Source organism: Pyrus communis, chromosome 9 (genome assembly GCF_963583255.1).
Source record: "Pyrus communis chromosome 9, drPyrComm1.1, whole genome shotgun sequence".
Taxonomy (NCBI): Eukaryota; Viridiplantae; Streptophyta; class Magnoliopsida; order Rosales; family Rosaceae; genus Pyrus; species Pyrus communis.
Genome location: NC_084811.1, coordinates 13,077,577 through 13,098,196, shown reverse-complemented (window position 1 = coordinate 13,098,196; position 20,620 = coordinate 13,077,577). Strand labels below are relative to the sequence as shown.

The 20,620-nt window shown below is 38.2% G+C and overlaps 2 protein-coding genes across 2 annotated transcripts; one reads left to right on the top strand and one right to left on the bottom strand.

Moving 5' to 3' along the window:
• Nucleotides 1-691: 691 nt before the first annotated feature.
• LOC137744416 (G2/mitotic-specific cyclin-2-like) lies at nt 692-1,381 on the bottom strand. Its single transcript, XM_068484233.1, has one exon. It carries the CDS (start codon nt 1,379-1,381, stop codon nt 692-694), a length of 690 nt encoding a protein of 229 aa, XP_068340334.1.
• Nucleotides 1,382-4,847: 3,466 nt separating this feature from the next.
• LOC137744415 (14 kDa zinc-binding protein-like) lies at nt 4,848-18,562 on the top strand. The gene is made up of 4 exons (XM_068484232.1): nt 4,848-4,999; nt 5,075-5,219; nt 18,249-18,366; nt 18,495-18,562. Exons 1-4 carry the CDS (start codon nt 4,848-4,850, stop codon nt 18,560-18,562), a joined length of 483 nt encoding a protein of 160 aa, XP_068340333.1.
• The last annotated feature ends 2,058 nt before the right edge of the window (nt 18,563-20,620 follow it).

The following is a 20,620-nucleotide window of genomic DNA, read 5'->3' as shown; positions in this document are numbered from 1 at the left end:
GTACCTACAAAAAAGGTTCAAGGAGAAAAATTCCTCGTATTGTGAGCCACTACTTGCGTCTTCATTCCTCCGGTAGGGCCACCATTACAACTATTGTTCCCTATGCGATCATGTGTTACCCTCATTCCTCTAAGACTCTGCTCTGTGGTACTTCCCTACCGCCCTAGCATGCTGGCATTCACCTTGGTTTGTCACCATGGCTCATGCCCTTCCTGTCCTTAAGATGGTAGAAATCAATGAGGTCATGGGGTGGTGCAATCAATATATGGGCCTTAGATTTACTATCTTTTGTCTCCCATAGCTGCTTATCTGCTAGCATTTTCACAATGCTCTGTCTAAATGACTCTAGCAATATCTTCCTCACTTCACCTTTATGGCATAGTAATTCGATGCACAACACAACTCTATCTTGAGAATCATTATCAATCAGATGTGGTCGTACTAAAGATTGACTCAGTTGCAGCATAGAGACCATGATCAACGATGCATGTGTGGTTGCTTTGTTTGCTACAACCTTTGAAGGCTGAATCTCTTCCAATTTTACAACAAGCTTCGTTAATGTGTAAACCACAATCGTCTCAAGGGAAAAATCACTATTAGATGATGTAGTCTTTTTAATTATACAACTGAATTTTGTCGGTGATGAAAAGTAGCTACTCATGGAAGAAATGAATTTTGTGTCTTCGAGATGCTAAGGCATTGATCCATATACAGAACAGGCAAATTCTACCACCTGTAAAGCTTGATGCAACTGACCATCCTCCTTATAAGCCTGTCCAAGTGCCAAATATGACTCTTCAAGCAAAAGAACAATTATCCACGACTTGTGGTCCAATGGTGATGTTGAAGGCCATTCTCTAATGTCACAAACTTCGATATAGTCCACCTCACCCCACCCACAAACAAAAAGATTAACAGATAAAGGTAGCCTATTATAGGTTTCACTCTCCTGGTCTGTTAACTTGAATTCAGTAGTTTGCAGTTGGCGCATCCATCTGAGAGATTTAAAGGAGTTGAGCAGACCCAATACTTCAACCATGTCCTTCACCTTCTTCCGTGAATTATAAGAAGTTGGTAAGTGGGTGCACAAATTTACCATACAATTCTTCAGCAGCTCAAAAATTGAATCAAATTCCTTCATCACAGAATCCTTCACAATTGGGATAGAAAACTGCTCATACTTGCGAGCTAGTAGCATGGCTGTCACACCAACCAATTGAAGCTTCTTTCCAATCACCATTTGGGGCTCTAACAACATGTTTATAACATTTCCAGCAATGAATTGTGTCTCGTCTGTAAGCTCAAACTTGTAGTGGACCTTAATAATCCAGTCAATGAGAATTGCCCTCATTTTCTTGTTGATGTCAGGTTGGTAAGCCATGTAACTTGGGAAGACAGAGCTTGACTTCACTTGAGCTTTTAAAATGGGCACTTGAGTTTTTTGATATAGGAAATACCACTGAGACCCTGCCTTACCCATAACAGCCTCCAATGTAGCCTTAGAAAATGTCAATGAAAGCCACTGTTGCTTGAAGCCCCTCTTATTGAGTTATACCATAAGCCAATACTCAAAAGCTGAAAAAATTGAAGTAGCGTTGCCTTCCCCTAGAGCAACTTTGATATCCTTGCCCCCACAAGAACTCAATTTCCAGTACGTAGTCTGTAATGGTTAATGTGTTCCAAAAAGGCTTGACCATCTACCATAAAGTGGCAATGTGCAGCTCAGAACTTCCATGAGTAGTCAAGTGCAAGGTCTTAGGCAACATGATATTGAAGAGAGCTCTCATATTGTGCAGTGCCTCTTGGCATGCATTGCACCATTCTATTGTATCAGTGTCTTTAGTTACAGACCACACAAACTTTTCCATTGGACTCTTCTCATACAAAGGTCTCTTAGACATTTCCCCAAACAGTTCCAATGCATAAAAATCTTTCTTCACAAATTTTCCCACAATATACCAATTAACCCATCCACATTTATCAATCAAAAAGTCTTCACACATGATCACAAGAACACCACTATAATATGCCAGAATAAACTGTAAAATCCAATACCATTTGTCCTTCCGAGTTGTAAAATTGGAAAGCAAGGATGTCAATACCTCATGTTGACGCTTCGTGGTGTTCATATGCATTGATGGCAGCATACAGAGGCATAGAATTTGCAATTTAAAGCTCTTGTGATCTTCACACCCCTCAATGTGGGTGGTAACATTGGCGTCCTGGTCTGCCAATTGAGATAAGGCCGCATTTTTGCCAACGATTACTGAAAATGGGAATGGCACTGTAGTCACCATCGCAATAGGCATGGGTTTCTCAAAATGTTGCAATGGAATTGTGGCTGCCACAGACTCTTTCAATTGGGACTTGACCGGAGAACTTGCAAGTGCTTTCAACATCGGTGACGATAAAAGCAATGGCGGAATGGAATGGTCGGGGATTGTCGACGAAATTCGCAGTGGGTTGCAGTCTCCGTTTTGAAGTTTTTGGCGACTGACCTCGATCGATTCAGCTTCCTCAGAACACATCGGGGCTGGATTAGAATCTCCCTCGACGCCGAGAGCCAAGTCACAGCGTAACTGAGTAAGGTCACAACGGATTTCTGCAAGTACAGGATTCACAGCCTTGTGAATGGCGGTGAGTGCAGAATTCATAGCTTCACGGATTGCATCACGAAGCGCAGCACGCATCAAAGCTTCAAATGAGTTGAGGGCAGCGGAGAGGCGTGCATCCATGGCAGGAAGACGGGTCGGGTGGGCATGCACAGGAGGGAAACCAGGATTCGAGAAAGATGATACCATTGATATGATCCAAATCTCTAACCCCTTAATCAACCTGCAAGTCACAGAGGATAGAGAGGGAGAGGGAAGGAAGAGAGAGAGCAGAGCTCTTGAATTGTTTTTTGGTTTTGTATTAAATTCTAATCTCCTTACAATTGAGGGAGCTCAGCTCCTTTTATAGACTTTACACCTTTAGTGTCAGCTGACATTTCTAACAGACTTCACTAAAATATCAGGAATAAGCCTAACAAATCCAATATTAAACTCCTAATAGTGATTAAGCCAATCACTAAATCCTAAGTTCATAACATGAGCAATCCGAGTTGATGTAGCCAATCCTCTCACACCGATAACAAAAGTCTTGGAGACGTTCATACTGGAATTTCAATTCAAGAATCAATATTCCCCGACAGTAGAAGCCAACATCCAGTGACGAAGGCATTTTTTTGGTATCAACCAAGATCCTGACCCTTAGGAATCCTGAGCATAAGTCATATCTTCAAACTCCATGAACTCGCCTACTTCCCTTGCCTTCGTGTTCAGATTTAAGGGGACACCCTTTGTTTGGTCCCATAAAGGGATCAAGTTTAGCTTCATTTCCTCCAAAGCTGTCATTGGGTCATCTTTTCACAGAAAAGTTATGGTTCATGACTGCCCAAGAATCTGGTTCTCCATCTTTTCATCCCTAACAATGATGACGAAGGTGTTATCCTGGACCTAGTTGATTTTGACTTCCTCTGTTATCTAAGAAGTTCTTCTAGACAATTAGTTTAGCCCCCAAATTGTCTGTTTGTATACACTCTGACACCTTACTTTCTCCAGGTGGTGGAGACTCTTGAAGCCTTATAAGATACAAACCCAAAGAATAGATCTTGCGTAAAAGCCAAGTTTGCATTGTAAACAGAGTGGAGAGTAGTTTGATTGACTTAAAATTGGGAGTAAAGGCCATTGTTGGACAATTAATGAAAATATGTTGGTGGGTGGTAACTCTTTCTGAATAAGCAACATCTCATGTTACTCCCACCATAAATGGCTCGAGAAACAGAGGACAAAAGGTCTCGTGAGGAAGAAACTAAGTGGAACGAGGAATAAACTTAGTTGGTCTGAGGATTTGTGGGTATTAACTAGGTGAGTGGAATGAGTTAAACAAGTAGGAAATAGGAATCGAAATAGACTCTCACGACAGAGATAAGTACTCTCAAATAGTGAGAAATTATATTGTTTTGATCTCTAAGCATTCGATAGTGAAAACTGCATGCAAAATGAAAAGAAAATAACGATTTCGGGTGTCTAGAGTAATTTCAATGGAACAAGATTCTAATTAATTGTGTCAAGCCATATGTATTACGGTAAGAAGATGAGATACAACGATTTTGAAAATCAAATTGACATGGGAATGTTTTTAATGGATTTTAGGACAAACTTAATTACTAATTTTTATAATTTCCGTTTTTTTTTTTTCTTTATTAAGGGCTTAAAATCCGTTAGTGTTAGGATTTTAGTGGGCTTTCCTTGCCATGCCGTCGGTTTTAAAAGGAGGATTATTTCTTCTACTTAATTTAATTTTTAGTTTAATTCAAATTTTTTATATTTTCCATTAAAGCTTCTCAATTAAAACTAGTTTCAATTTAGTTAGTGAGACTTTTAAGATCATTTCATCTTTGTGGGACGATATCCGTGCTTATTTGCTATGTTATCATTCGATTTTTATTCTTACGAGTACTAAAATTTGGGCCTTAATGAGAATAATTTTGGTTTAATTTTCGCAACAAAGAGAAAAGACATGAGGAGTTTGTTTTGTTTTTAGAATGACACTAATGTGTTTAATCAATTTCTCGAATGATATTGATTAATTAATCACTGCAGGGACTAAAATAATAACGGTAATACTAGGGAGATTAAATTTATAGAATAAATGTTATAAACTAAATGAAATGTAAGTTGATGATTAAATTATTGATTAGTGTACGTATTTATTATTAGTTACGCATAAAGTTCAATTGGTACGAAATGACTGTAGTGACCAAACAAGAAAGGCAGGGAAGAAAGTGAAGTGGAGGGCATGAGATGGAAAAGGAAGAGGAAAGTATGATAGCTGCGAGGTGTGATAAAAGCTGCCGGGTTGCAGTAATAAGCTCTCACTTTGTTACTCCTCCACTCCCCATGGCTGAGAAGGAGGCTGCTCTCGCCGCCGTTCCGTCGGATGCTCCTCTCTGTTTGGTTATAATTTTTTAGGACTGAAAAATGTTGAACTAAAGAATCTTATATCTGGTTCTTGTATGTTAATGATTTTACGCTACTCCTTTTTCGGGTTCTTCACCCCTTGATTTTTTTCTTTATTTTGAACAAGTCCTTGCTTTTAGGGACATTAGTCCCCAAGCTCCAACACACATTTTAATCATCCCCAAAGTTAGAGATGGATTAACTGGACTGTCTAAGGTACTTGCTAGTACAGAATGAACTTTGTTTCTTTTTGTTTATGCGATTCCCGTCTCTTTCTCCCTATAGGCGATTACAGTAAGCAATAATGCTCCTTATTTAATTTCGGCTGTTATAAATGTACAGTATAAGCAAAGACTTCAGTCATCAGTGTCTTTGTTCTGCTGCAATCTTGTCCAGTTTGACGTCGCCTCTTTGCATGATTTTACGAATGAAGTGATATTCCTCGTCTCTGTGCTGCAACTCTTGTGGTTTGTTTGATCTTTGCATTGTAGCCCCTCCCCTAGTATTGTGATGTAGCACAACAGGAGAGCTTGCACATGCTATAACTCCTAAATCTTAGAAACTGTTGAAAATGCTGATGGGTAGTGAATGCCCACAGTGTTTTAGTGGAGTTTTTCAATGCCCTCACAGATTGGTTTTTAACATTTGAATTGTTTATGACTACACGTACAAATTGTCAATTCCCATAACAGATTGAAAAATGACTTTGGGAATGCAGGATATCATATTGTCAAAAGTGTGTTGTAAATTTCAAATGTAGTAATACGAGTTGCTCTATAAATAGAGCACTCGACTGCAATCAAAAGATACAGAAAATATAATAAGAAGAGAACGAGAGAAAAGATTAGTAACATCATCTATTCCTCTGTCTTTTATTTGTTATCCTCTTGTGCTATAGTTTTAGTGTGACATTTTACATCTACCTCGCACCTACCATTAAAAGGGTTCTCTCTAACTTTGACCTATTTATAACACGTTATCAGCACGAGTCTCTAAATATAATTATTCTCTCATCTCTCTTCACCGAACGAAAGAAAGAAAAAATGTTTCCCCTAAGGTTTTTACTGTTCATCTTCTTCCTCTGCCTCAACAACGCGGTATACCCTCGCGACGAACTGTTTGCCACATGCCTGCTCTTAGTTCTCAATCTAACGGTTACATACATCTTTGATTACTTGTTTGGTGTAGAGATTGATTACTAACCCAGTATTTATTTATGTTAATTTTACTACAATCCAAGATGGTGCGGTACAATCGCCCATCTTGAACTGCAAATTTATTCTTACTGTGATCCAAGACGGTGCGGTATCATTGCCTATCTTGGACTGCAGATCTAATTTTACTGCAAATTTTAGGTGGAGCGGTATAATCGCCCACACTGCTCTGCGTATTTAATTTTCCTGGTACTTGAGTGGTGCGGAATACTCGCCCATTCTATGTTGCATTATTTCAATGAGAAAGGTGCGGTACAATCGCCCTCCTCATTCACCCTGAAAATCTCAAGCCAGAAGTTTCGAGTACTTATCACTTTGGCCTGAAGATCAAAATGAAAAATTTGTAAGAACTAGAAGTTCTAACATCATATTCCTTCAGGAATACATATTATTGCAAGTTCTTACACATCTCATTTTCTTTCAGAAAAGAAAATGGCGAACTTGGCGAAGCTTGAATTTGCTGCCCTGGATATTACCGGGAAGAATTACTTGACCTGGGTACTAGATACCAAGATCCATCTGGAAGCAGGGAATCTTGGAGATACCATCAGGGAAGAGAGCAGCTCATCCTCTCAAGATCGGGCAAAGGCCATGATTTTCATTCGTCGCCATCTTGATGAGGCGCTAAAGAGCGAGTACTTAACGGTTGAAGATCCGTTAGCTCTCTGGAATGACTTGAGAAACAGATACAATCACCAGACAACGGTGATTTTTCCAAGGGCCCGCTATGAGTGGACTCATCTGAGGATTCAAGACTTCAAGTCAGCACATTTCATGCCTCCAACATGCTCCTGTAGTAGCAGTATAGAGCGCGAGGCTACACTGAGTACAACCAGCTGATATCTGTGCTTTTAGTGGTTGAACAGAACAATGAGCTCCTAATGAAAAACCATCATTCTCGACTTACTGGATCTGCACCATTCCCAGAAGTGAATGATGCTTCCCTCGAAGTGAACGCCACATCCTCTGGTGGTGATAATCATAAACGAGGACGTGGCCACAAGCGAGGTCGATGGAATAGGAAAGGTAAGAACCATGGAGTTCAGTTTCACAACCAGGTTTCTAGGTATAATTCAGGCCCGAGCTTCAAAAATGTGAATCGCCACAAAGGCAAAGCTCATATGAACAATGCTCCCAGGAACTCTGAAGGAGCCTGCCATAGGTGTGGTGGCAATGGGCATTGGGCACATACTTGTCGTACCCCAAAACATCTAGTGGATCTGTATCAAGACTCCCTCAAGGAGAAGGGTGTCGAGACCAATTTTCTCAACCAGGCTAGGCCAATGGATATACCTGAACCAGTGTTTGACTTATCAGGGCAGTTGAACACAACCCACCTAGATGTTCCAAACTTTATTATGGAAAGGGGAAATGAAGTGTACCGGTCCGATTGAATCATTGATGTACTTTTATTATGCTGAACTTGTAGTATTTCAGATTCAATAAAAGTGGCATGTAAATTTCTTGTTATAACTTGCTTTTAACTCTGATTCTCTTACTCAAAGAGAATGGATAAAAACTGTGGTTATTCTCAGAACATGAGAAATGGCGGAGATATTTGTCTTGCAGACAACGCAACCACACATACAATACTTCGTGATCGAAAGTATTTCTCAAGCTTAATACTTACAAAAGTAGGGGTAACAACAATATCAGGACCTTCAGATGTAATTGAAGGTTCAGGGAAAACCCAGATTATGTTACCAAATGGAACAATATTGTCCATACAGAATGCATTGTATGCTACTCGATCTACTCGAAATTTGTTGAGTTTCAAAGACATACGTTTAAATGGATACCACATTGAAACGAAGAGTGCAGAAAATGTGGAGTATCTATGCATTACCTCCAATGATACCCAGAAGCGTATATTGGAGAAGTTGCGTGGTTTGTCGAGTGGATTGTATTATACATACATAAGGACAATTGAATCACATACTGTCATGAACCAGAAGTTCATTGATTCCAAGGTTTACATGCTTTGGCATGACTGTCTGGGTCATCCAGGATCTACCATGATGTGTAGGATTATTACCAACTCTAATGGACATCCATTAGTGAGCAGACGCATTGCTATCTCAAATAATAACCCTTGCGAAGCTTGTTCTCAAGGGAAGTTGGTAATTAGACCATCACAATTAAAGGTTGATGCTGAATCCCCATCATTTCTGCAAAGAATTCAAGGGGATATTTGTGGGCCTATTCAACCATCATGTGGACCATTTCGATATTTTATGGTTTTGGTTGATGCATTTACCTGATGGTCACATGTTTGTCTCTTGTCTACCCGAAATATAGCCTTTGCAAGACTTCTTGCTCAAATAATTAAGTTACGAGCACAATTCCCAAATTATCCCATTAAGTCAATCCGACTTGATAATGCTGGTGAATTTACGTCTCAAACCTTTGATGATTATTACATGACATTGGGCATTGATGTTGAACACCCTGTTCCTCATGTCCATACTCAAAATGGTTTAGCAGAAGCATTGATCAAGCGGCTTCAGTTAATAGCTCGCACTCTGCTTATGGAAACCAAATTACCGGTCTCTACATGGGGACATGCCATCTTACATGCTGCATCATTGGTTCGATTGAGACCTATAGCCAACCATCAATACTCTTCAGTATAACTCGTGTTTGGACATCAGCCAAACATTTCACATTTACGAGTTTTTGGTTGTGCTGTTTATGTGCCTATTGCACTGCCACAACGCACTAAAATAGGACCTTAGCGTAGACTGGGAATTTACGTGGGTTTTGATTCACCATCTATTATTAGATATTTGGAACCCCTGACAAGTGATATGTTTACAGCTCGTTTTGTTGATTGTCACTTTGATGAGACAGTCTTCCCGTCATTAGCGAGAGAAAAGACCGTTCCAGAAGACCGGAAAGAGCTGACATGGGTTGTTCCCACCTTGTCTCATTTTGATCCTCGCAGCATTCAATGTGAAAATGAAGTGAGAAGGATCGTTCATCTTTAAAGCATTGCCAATCAAATGCCAGATGCATTTAATGATGCTATGAAAGTGACAAAATCACATATACCAGCTGCAAATGCACCTGCAAGAATTGATGTCCCTGTTGGACAAAATAAAGTGGCAGCGAATGATTCATCTGGTGCACGCCTGAAGCGTGGTAGACCCTCAGGTTCAAAAGATTCAGCCCCTCGAAAGAGAAAGTCGAGGGCACAACTGAATCCAAATGAAATCATTCAGGAAGAGAAAATGAATGATAAATCCATAATTCATGATTCTGGACTTCCAGAAAAAGAAAATTTCCTTGATGAGACACATGTCCCTGAAGAGACAGAAGTACATGAAAGCAAAGAAATCTCCATAAATTATGCATGTACAAATGAATTGTGGGATCGGAATGAAATAATCATCGATGATATGTTTGCATTCGCAGTAGCCACTAAAATCATCTTAAGTGATGATATTGAACCCCACTCTGTTGATGAATGCAAACAGAGACAGGATTGGCCTAAGTGGAAAGATGCAATCCAGGCAGAATTAAATTCCTTGGAAAGGCGGAATGTTTTTGGACCAGTTGTCCAAACCCCGCCTAGTGTAAACCCCGTGGGTTACAAATGGGTATTTACAAGGAAATGCAATGAGAAAAACGAGATCGCAAGATACAAAGCACGACTCGTTGCACAAGACTTTTCTCAAAGACCTGGAATTGATTATGAGGAGACATACTCTCCTGTAATGGACGCAATTACGTTCCGTTACTTAATAAGTTTAGTGGTTTCAGAAAGACTTGACATGCGACTTATGGATGTCATCACCGCGTATCTATATGGAGAATTAGATACTGAAATCTATATGAAAGTCCCAGAAGGACTTAAGTTGCCTGAAACAAGTAACAAACCACGAGGTATGCTCTCGATCAAATTAAGGCGATCATTGTATGGGCTGAAACAATCTGGACGAATGTGGTATAATCGTCTCAGTGAGTATTTGATTAAAAAAGGGTATATCAACAATGTCATTTGCCCTTGTGTGTTCATTAAGAAATCCAATTCTGGATTCGCTATAGTGGCAGTATACGTTGATGATATGAATCTAGTTGGAACTCCTGAAGAGCTCAATAAAACTGCTGAATATCTGAAAAGCGAATTTGAAATGAAAGACCTTGGAAAAACAAAATATTGTCTCGGCCTGCAGATTGAGCATTGTGCTAGTGGAATTTTGGTCCACCAATCAGCTTACATTGAAAAACTTCTGAAGCGATTTGGTATGGACAAGGCTTATCCACTCAGCACGCCAATGGTCGTTCATTCTTTGGACATTAAGAAAGATCCATTCCATCCAAAAGAAGATGATGAACTGGTCCTTGGTCCACAAGTACCATATCTGAGTGCAGTAGGTGCTTTGTTGTATTTAGCACAATGTACTAGACCAGATATAGCTTTTTCAGTTAACTTGTTAGCAAGATGCTGGTTTTCTCTCTGATCCGCATAAAGCCCGCTCACAAACTGGATATGTGTTTAAGAATAGAGATACAGCAATCTCATGGCGCTCAACCAAGCAAACATTAGTTGCTATATCTTCAAATCATTCAGAAATACTTGCTTTACATGAAGCAAGTTGTGAATGTTCTTGGTTAAGATCAATGATCCATCATATCCGGAATTCATGTGGTCTAACTTCGAAGATAGACAATCCAACTGTCATCCATGAAGATAATGTAGCATGCGTTGCCCAAATGAATGAAGGATTCATCAAGGGCGATAAGACTAAACACATATCTCCAAAGCTTTTCAGTGCACATGAGCTTCAGAAGGCTAAAGTTATTGAAGTCAGACAAATCCGTTCAAATGAAAATCTGGCAGACTTGTTAACCAAATCTCTACCAAAGTGCACGTTTCAGCAGTTAGTGCAAAGCATCGGATTATGTCGACTTACCAAACAGCTAAATTTGGAGAATGCGTAATCAGGGGGAGATACATATCAGGGGGAGCATCCATGATACATGCTTGTTGTACTCTTTTTCCTTCGATTAGGATTTTTCCCACTAGGTTTTTCCTATCAAGGTTTTAACGAGGCAACATAAGCATACTTGACACTATATCAACGATCCAGGAAAAGTTGTACTCTTTTTCCTTTGCTATGGTTTTTTCCCACTGGGTTTTTCCAAGCAAGGTTTTAACGAGAAAACTCAGTAGTGAATGCCCACAGTGTTTTGGTGGAGTTTTTCAATGCCCTCACAGATTGGTTTTTAACATTTTAATTGTTTATGACTACACGTACAAATTGTCAATTCCCATAACAGATTGAAAACTGACTTTGGGAATGCAGGATATCATATTGTCAAAAGTGTGTTGTAAATTTCAAATGTAGTAACACGAGTTGCTCTATAAATAGAGCACTCGACTGCAATCAAAGATACAGAAAATATAATAAGAAGAGAACGAGAGAAAAGATCAGTAACATCATCTATTCCTCTATCGTTTATTTGTTATCCTCTTGTGCTATAGTTTTAGTGTGACATTTTACATCTACCTCGCACCTACCATTAAAAAGGTTATCTCTCTAACTTTGACCTATTTATAACAGAAACATTAATTTCTGGGAGCCAAACGACCTTCTTTTGCCTTTGAAACAGAATAGTTTTTGGTCTCCTAGTGCAATAATACCCAAAAAATGACTAGGAATCCTTATTTGACCAAAATAGACTGTTGTAAAAGCTGTGGGAATTGAATGCCTACGTGGTTTAATCAAAAGTGAAAAAATAAGGAGGACTAAAAATAGTGGTACTGTCGGATTTCATTGTTGTTGGATGGCATGGTTTTCAATATGCATTAATTTCCCTTGTAGACTTCTGCATGTAAATGGCTCTATATAAAGAGTATGCAGTGTATGATCAAACAACACACAAGATCAAGAGTGAAAGCAATAATACATATTTCTCTCCCCTCTCTTTACCTGCATCATTTGTGTGATGCAGTTACGAAAATAAACAATGTGATACATTGCACCCATTCCAATTCTCTCTAGCAAAGGTTTTCTCTCTCTTACTTTTCCCTATTTATAACACGTTATCAGCATAACTCTCTAACCAAGAGCAAAGCTACATAGAGCCAAGGAGGGGCGGCCGCCCCTCCACTCATCGGAAATCTCCATAGGCAGTAAGAACTATGCCCCTTTGCTCTTCTGAACTTTTCGGATTTCTGGGTTTGGTTGTGTAGCGGCGCTGCACTGGTGTGTTGATGGCTGCTGTGTTTTATTTTTTGGAGAACGAAATTGGGAAAAAAAAAGTTGCAGAGTGGCGGAAGTTGTGAAGAAGATGAAGGTTTATCTATTTGATATTCGTACACCTACACAGCGTCGTTTGGCAAAAGAAATTAGATTTCCCTCTACTGATCTTTTCTTTACCCTTTTTCACTTGAAATTGATTGTACTTTTTTTTTTTGTCAAACGATAGATTTTTGTTAGATTAAATTAGAAGGAAAACTACTGAAAATGGCTTGAAAACTTTGAGTTTCAATGATAAGGACAAAATAAAGGGTAAAGTGAATAGTACCAGGATTGACTTTTTTAATATAAAAATGTGGTTTTTTGTTAAACTGAACAGTACCGGGAACTTTTCATTAAAGTTCCCTAGATTAGATGTTAGATTAGCCACCGACGAGATTCGAACTCTAGCTATCATGCAAAGGCTCAACACCTTTCCACTACTGTGGTTAAAGGCCATTTGCTTTAAATTGAGTGTACTGACCCTCCTTTTTTTAACTCTTCTGCCCCACTCGTTTGTTTACCCTTTTTTACCCTTTTTCTCTTCTGACCCCACATTTTTTGTGGCTTGTTTACCCATTTATCTTTTTTTATTTATTTATTCTTGTAAGTTTTATTTTTCTCTTTTAAGACACCTATCATATTTATCTTAAACTCTCACATTTTATATAAATATAGTGTTTTTTTTTTTTTTGAGTCAAGCGATAGCGTTAGTAAATTAGATGTTATATTAGCTATTGACGGGGTTCGAACCTACGACATCATGCAAGGGTACAACACATTTCCACCACTGTGGTAAAGGGCCACTTGCATATAAATATAGTGTTATTCTTATTAAAAAAATACGTAAATATCATTTAATACTTATTTGTACAACATATAATAAATTCATTTAAATCTGTCTAAGCTCCCGCCTAGATCACACTTAGGCGTTAGGGCTCAACCCACTGGCCGACTAGCGCCTAACACTATTAAAATCTAATCATAGCCAATTTAAACTTCTTACAGTGGATTGATGTTATCGTTTATAACCGTTTCGATGAAGAGAGTGTTTTCTTTTATAAATTGTCAAAACTTTGCACTCTTCAATGTGAAAAGCTCGCTTCAGTTGAACTTGGACTCTTTTGAATTTCGCCCTCCTCTTGGAAAATTTTGGCTTCACTACTGTCTCTAACCATAATCAGTTTTCATTTCCTTTGCCGAAAAATGTTTCCCATAAAGATATTATTGTTCCTTTTCCTTTTTTGCCTCACCTACTGTGTGTTTCCTCACTAAGAGCTACTAGCACCATGCCTTCTCCTATTCCGCAATTTAATAATTGATTATATTTTTTATTTCTTATTTGGTGTAACTTCTTATTACTAATCTTGTACTGCAATTTTAGATGATGCTGTCTAATAGTTCATCTTGAACTACATATTTAATTTTACTGCAATTTTTGATATAGTGGTATAATCGCCCATCCTAAGCTGCATATGTAATTTTCTGCTACTTGAATGGTGTGGTATAATTGCCTATTCTACACTATATTATTTTAATGAGAGTGGTGCGGTACAATCGCTTTCCTCATTATTTTCTTTCTTTTTCATAGTAATACTCAATACTGATGTTAGTGCCTGTGTAGTGAGTACAACTAACTACTTAATTTTTTTTTTCTTAATTAATGTCTAATTTATGTAAATTTCAAGCCTGAAGTTTCGAGTGCTTATCATTTTGGCCTGAAGATCAAAATGAAAAATTTGTAAGAACTAAAAGTTCTAACGCTATATTCCTTGAAAATCCATATTATTGCAAGTTTGCACATCTCATTTTTCTTTCAAAAAAAAAAATTGGCGAACTTTGCAAAGGTTGATTTTGTTACCCTTGATATCATGGGAAAAACTACCTTACCTGGGTTATGGATACCAGGATCCGTTTGGAGGCAAGAAATCTTAGAGACAGAGGGAAATACTGCATCCTCTCAAGATCAAGCAAAAGTCATGATCTTTATTCGTCGCCACCTCGATGGAGGATTGAAAAACGAGTACCTAACAGTTGAAAACGCATTGGCTCTCTAGAATGCATTGAAGAATAGATATAATCACCAAAAAACGATGATTTTCCCAAGAGCTCGTTATGAGTGGACACACTTGAGAATTCAGGAATTTAAGACGGTTGCTAAGTATAACTCTACAATGTTTAGAATTAGCTCCCAAATGAAACTTTGTGGGGATACTATCACTGAAGAATATATACTGGAAAAGACTTTTAGTATTTTTCAAGCCTCCAATATGCTCTTGCAACAACATTATGGAGAGCAAGACTTTACATAATACAAACAGCTGATATCATTGTTTCTTGTGGCTGAACAGAACAATGAGCTCTTGATGAAAAATCATCAGTCCCAACCAACTAGTCGGTGCCATTTCTAGATGTGAATGATGCTTCCTTGAAGCAAACACCACCTCCTCTCATGGAATAATTACAAAGGAGGACGTGGCTGCAAGCAAGGTTGATGGAATGAGAAGGGAAAAATCATGGTGTCTAGTTTTACAAACAGGGTTTACGACATAATTCAAACTCAAGCCACAAAAATGTAAACCACCACAAGGGTAAATCTCATATGAATAAGACTCCTAGAAATCATGAAGGAGTTTGCCATAGGTGTGGTGGCAATGGGCACTAGGCGTGCACTTGTCGTACCTCGAAACATCTTGTGGCTCTGTACCAAGCCTCCATCAAAGAAAAAATGGTCAAAACCAATTTCATCGACCATGCTAATCCAATGGATATATCTGATCCAGTGTTCGATTTATTAGGTCAATTGAACTCAACTCATCTGGATATTTCAAACTTTGTTGCGGAAAGGTGAATAAAAGTATATCAATCCGCTTAAATCATTTTTATTTTTAATGTACTCTTAGTTCATTATCTGAACTTGTTGTTTAAAGTTTGTATTTCAATTCAATAAAAAGCGGCATTGCAATTTTCTTTTATTATGAATAAATCGTTTTTAACTCTGATTATCGTACTCATAAAGAATGGATAAAAACTATGGTTGTTCTCAAAACAAGAACAATCGCAGAGATATTTGTTCCAGACAGCGCAACCACGCATACAATACTTTGAAATTGAAAATATTTCACAAACTAGCTTACAAAGGTAAAGGTAACAACAATATCAGGCCAATCAGATGTAATTGAAAGCTCAGGAAAAGCCCAGTTCATGATACCAAATGGGACAATATCGTCCATACAAAATGTGTTGTACGCTATTCGATCTACAAGAAATTTGTTGAGTTGATATACAAGTTTTAAACTACAAGTTCAGATAATTAAAAGAAAAGTACATTAAACATGAAAATGATTTAATCAGGTTTGAATTATGCCTTGGACCCTAGTTGTAAAACTGAACACCATGGTTCTTACCCTTCCCATTCCATCAACCTCGTTTGTGGCCACATCCTCGTTTGTAATTATTGCCACGTAAGGAGGTGGTGTTTGCTTTAAGTGAAGCATCATTCACTTCTGGGAATGACGCTGACCCAATTGGTCCGAACTAATGATTTTTCATCAAGAGTTCATTGTTCTGTTAAACCACAAGAAGCATTAATATTAGTTGGTTGTACTCTGTAAAGCCTTGCTCTCTATACTGCTGTTGCAGAAGCACATTAGAGGCATGAAAAGTACTATAAATCTTTTCCAACGTATCTTCCTCAGCTATAGTCTCCCACAAAGTTTCATTTGGAAATAATTCTGAACACTGCAGAGTTATACTCAATAACCGTCTTAAAATCCTAGATTCTCAAGTGTGTCCAATCATAACGAGCTCTTGGGAGAATCACCATTTTCTGGTGCTTATATCTATTCTTCAATGCATTCTAGAGAGCCAGTGGGTCTTCAACCGTTAGGTATTCACTCTTTAATCCTCGCGACAAATAAAGATCATGGTTTTCGCCTGATCTTGAAAGGAGCAGTGTTTCCTTGACGGTGTCTCCAAGATTTCCTACCACCAGATGGATCTTGGCATCCACAACCCATGTAAGGTAGTTTTCCCCATGATATCAAGGGCACCAAAATAAAGCTTTGCCAAGTTCACCATTTTTTTTTTTTTTTTGAAAGAAAAATGAGATGTGTTAAAACTTCTGGTTTTTACAAATTTTTCATTTTTGATCTTCAGGTCAAAATAATTAGCTCGAAACTTCAGACTCGAGATTTATATAATTTAGACGATAAGTAAAAAATTATTAGGTAGTTAGTAATACTCTCTACACAGGCACTGCCATCAATATTGAGTACTACTACTAGAAAGAAAGAAAATTAATGAGGAAGGCAATTGTACCGCACCACTCTCATTTAAATAATCGTGTATAACGAGCGATTATACCACACCATTCAAGCACCAAGAAATTAATTACGCAGTTTAGGATGAGCAATTATACTGCACCATAAAAAATTGCAGTAAAATTAAGTATGCAATTCTTGTTTTTGTGTTGTTTGATCATACATTGCATGCTTGAGCCATTTACATGCAGAAGTCTACAAGGGAAATTAATGTACATTGAATAACATGCCATTCAACAACAACAAAAAATCTGACAATACTACTATTTTTAGTCTTTCTTCGTTTTCACTTTTGGCTAAACCATGTGGGCATTCAATTCCCACAGCTTTTACAACAGTATGTCAATTGTGATAACGTAAAATTCCTTTTCTTGCGATTATAATCATCGTATCAGAGCTTCGTCCCATGGAGATTGTTGACCATTTCACTATGAGTGGGAAATCACATAAACTTTGATTTCTTTCATCATGCATTGCCCTCCAATATTCAAGATAAACCATAGCTATGACTTTTATTCATTTATAGTCTAGGGCAAAAGCATGACATACATACGGCTTCCTGTGGGCTACCTGCCCAAGCATAGGGAACCTTCCTTAGGTATTTCTATTCTTATTGTGTCTTTAAGCACTGGTCCTTGAAAATGGGATTTCTGTGAACGAGAACAGATCTTTCTTGATTCATGCATAGAGAATTTGACCAAAAATTATGATTGGATGACGATTGTGATAGGTTTAATATTCTTTTCTTATGATCTTGCTGGAGTTTATCCCAAGGACATAGCTAGACCTTTACTATGAGGGGTAAATTCTTTCACTGTGCAGTTGTCAACGCTCGACGTAGGCCTTTCTATACGAGTTGTTGATACACTTAAAGATATTGATCCGGTGATATAAAAAGATTCAAAGACAGTGAATGTAAGGCTCCGAAGCAAATGATAAAAAAACATCGTGTAAGCTGCCTCACACTTAATCATGTGGTGCATTGTACTTGTAGAATAGTTTAAACTATGCCCCCCTCACTATTCATATAGTTCTTGCAATATTATGGTGTTTGTATGTGAGTGATTGTTTTTATAAAATAATATCTTGTAATGATTTTAGCAGTAATATGTTCCTCAAACGAAAAGGGAAAACGATAGAATATGATATAAACTTTTACTGCAGTAAGCTGCTTGCAGCATCACTCCCTCTCCAGTCAGTGTATGCTTTATCTGTATAAAGTTATTTACGGGCGGGAAACACCATTAGCAAGGTTTAAATTTACTGAAAACATAAGCTTACCTGAAATGTTGTGTGAAATGGGATGTTTTGTGGCCATCTATCAACGTTTCTTTTCGGAGTTCCCTTTTACAAGAAGAAGTAATTTTTGTATGAACGTATGCTCGTTTAGCCTTGTAATTTGTTGGTTGATAATCGACTTATTGGTGGAATTTAATGTTTTATTGGTTCTTTTTTGTTTTCCAGGCAGAGGAGAGACACACTGAGATTCTTGGTCAGCTTCTGTACGCTGCCAAGCTGATTGCCACGCAGGAGGGTCTTGATGACGGCTTCAGGATTGTGATTAACGATGGGCCAAACGGATGTGCGTGTTCTTTCTTACTCTATATACTTGGGATTGATGACATACCATTAAGTACTATACCTTCTAACTGTTGGTGTTTTACTTGATGTATCTTTATAAACATAATATAGAGCGATGTCTTCCTGCAGGTCAATTGGTTTATCACTTTCACATCCATCTTCTTGGAGGACGGCAAATGAACTGGCCCCCGGGCTAATGCCTACTGCGTAAGTGTGTTTAGATTGCTAATGAGAGGATTCTGTGTTTGTGAAGATTATACTGACATGGGTAACTAGTAGTTTCTTATGGTACTGGAGATCTGAAACCTGTTGAAAGACCTTCTCTCTTAAAAAAAACTATTGAACTGGAAGAAAATAAGCTGGTTTCTTACATAAGTTGCATTTGGTATCTTCTTAAGAACATGCATGCCAAGGAAAATAGAAATACACACAGTTGTCCTGACTAAAATTTATCCGAGAAATATTACATACCGGATTAAGCCTCAAAAAAATGTCACTTAGTACTACAGTCTAATGGTATTCCTCTTCACTTGTAAGTAAGATGTCTTTGGTTCGATTCTCACCAAAGGCGAATTTGAACCACATTATTGCTAGCCCATTTTGAGCCTAAGTCCACCCCCTCTCCTACAATATCTTTTGCTCAAGAAAAAGAAAAAAAAAAAAACCCCAAAAAAAATACTAACGATTTTATGTACCCTATATGGGTTAGGATTTGGTGACATTCTTTTTGCAAATGTTTTCACACTCCTGGTTCACACTCCTGGTTAGCTCTGGCATTAATTTACATCTAATGGTTGTTCATTAAATATAAGTGGCGGATTATCCTGGTGGATAAGAACTTCCTTTAATTCACTGTGTCCAGAGTTCTAACCCTCCCTCTCCCTATAGTTTAAGATGAATTTAATCTAGATTATCTATAGTCTGTAAAAAAAAAAAGACGGTTGTTTGTTAAAACGATTGTTTCCATTCTCAATCCCCTTGTTATTATCAGCAGACGAAGGACACATTTGGAAGTCGAATTCTGTATCAAGTTTATTAATGACAAAAGTTGTCAATTAATTTGTTTCAAAGTCATATGCAACTCCAAACTTTAGAATGCCTGAAAATTTTTGAAAAGTATTAAAGTCATTAATCACACCAAACAATGACGAGGAAACAAAATAACTGACGAATTTAAGTAAAATTAAACAGGTTTAATCCCTAATAGAAAGAAATTCAAATACAAACAGCAAGTGTTTGGGTAAAAACTGAAAAATGACGTTTTTGAAGAGAGCTTCATGATTGAGTTGATGATATTGTGAGATGAGTGATCGATTGGACATTTTTGTACTCAACTGTGAGGGGCCTTCAGTCCAGACTATATACACATTCATACACATACACACACACATACATATATAATTATATAGCAAGTACGGAAGTGGAGAGACAATAATATTCCTGAGGAAATTAAATAGAAAAAGAGGAAAGAAAATAATGGAGAGATGGAGAGTAACGAGAGGAGGTGTCAGATCAGTATCAGGAAGCAGCAGCAGCAGCAGCAGCACCATCATCATGCTCAGAGACAAAGATACAGATCACGCTGCAACTGCAACCGCAAATGTTGATCGACAACCGCGATACTACTACAACAACAACACCATTAAGCAGCAGCAGCAGCTTCATGTAGACGTGGATCGATATTCGAGTACTACTAGTATCAGTGTTACTGCTGATCAAGAAATCAGCATTTTTGACGCCCACAAATACTTCAACCAACTAAGCATCAACAACCACATTGACGGCCAAAACCATAAGGTAGGTCGCCAATACAGGTTAAGAGCATTTACCTCTGCACTCGAGGTCATAGATTTGATTCCCTATTCCTTCTATTGCTTGTATAAGAAGGAGAAGTAATGGCACTATCTTAATTAATAACTCATGCTTGTGGATTCAATGTGATGATTGAGTGACGATGGATGTATGGAATATTGGTAGGTGCAGGTTTCTGATGGGCTGTCTGGAGTTTCGAGATTCTCTTGGGCTGCTGGCTCTCCCTCAGTATCTTCAGTTGATGATGCTGCTATTAACTACCCTCTGCATCTCCGAGCTCGTTCTTTCCATGTCGTTTCATCCAGTGCCACCCCAACGGCTTCCTCCGAAGCCAGTTGGAACAGCCAGACTGGCCTCCTATCCAATCCTCGCTGCGCTACCACCGCCACCAATAGTAATGTCGCATTCATGGCGCCTTTGCACAGTCGGACTAGTACAAATCA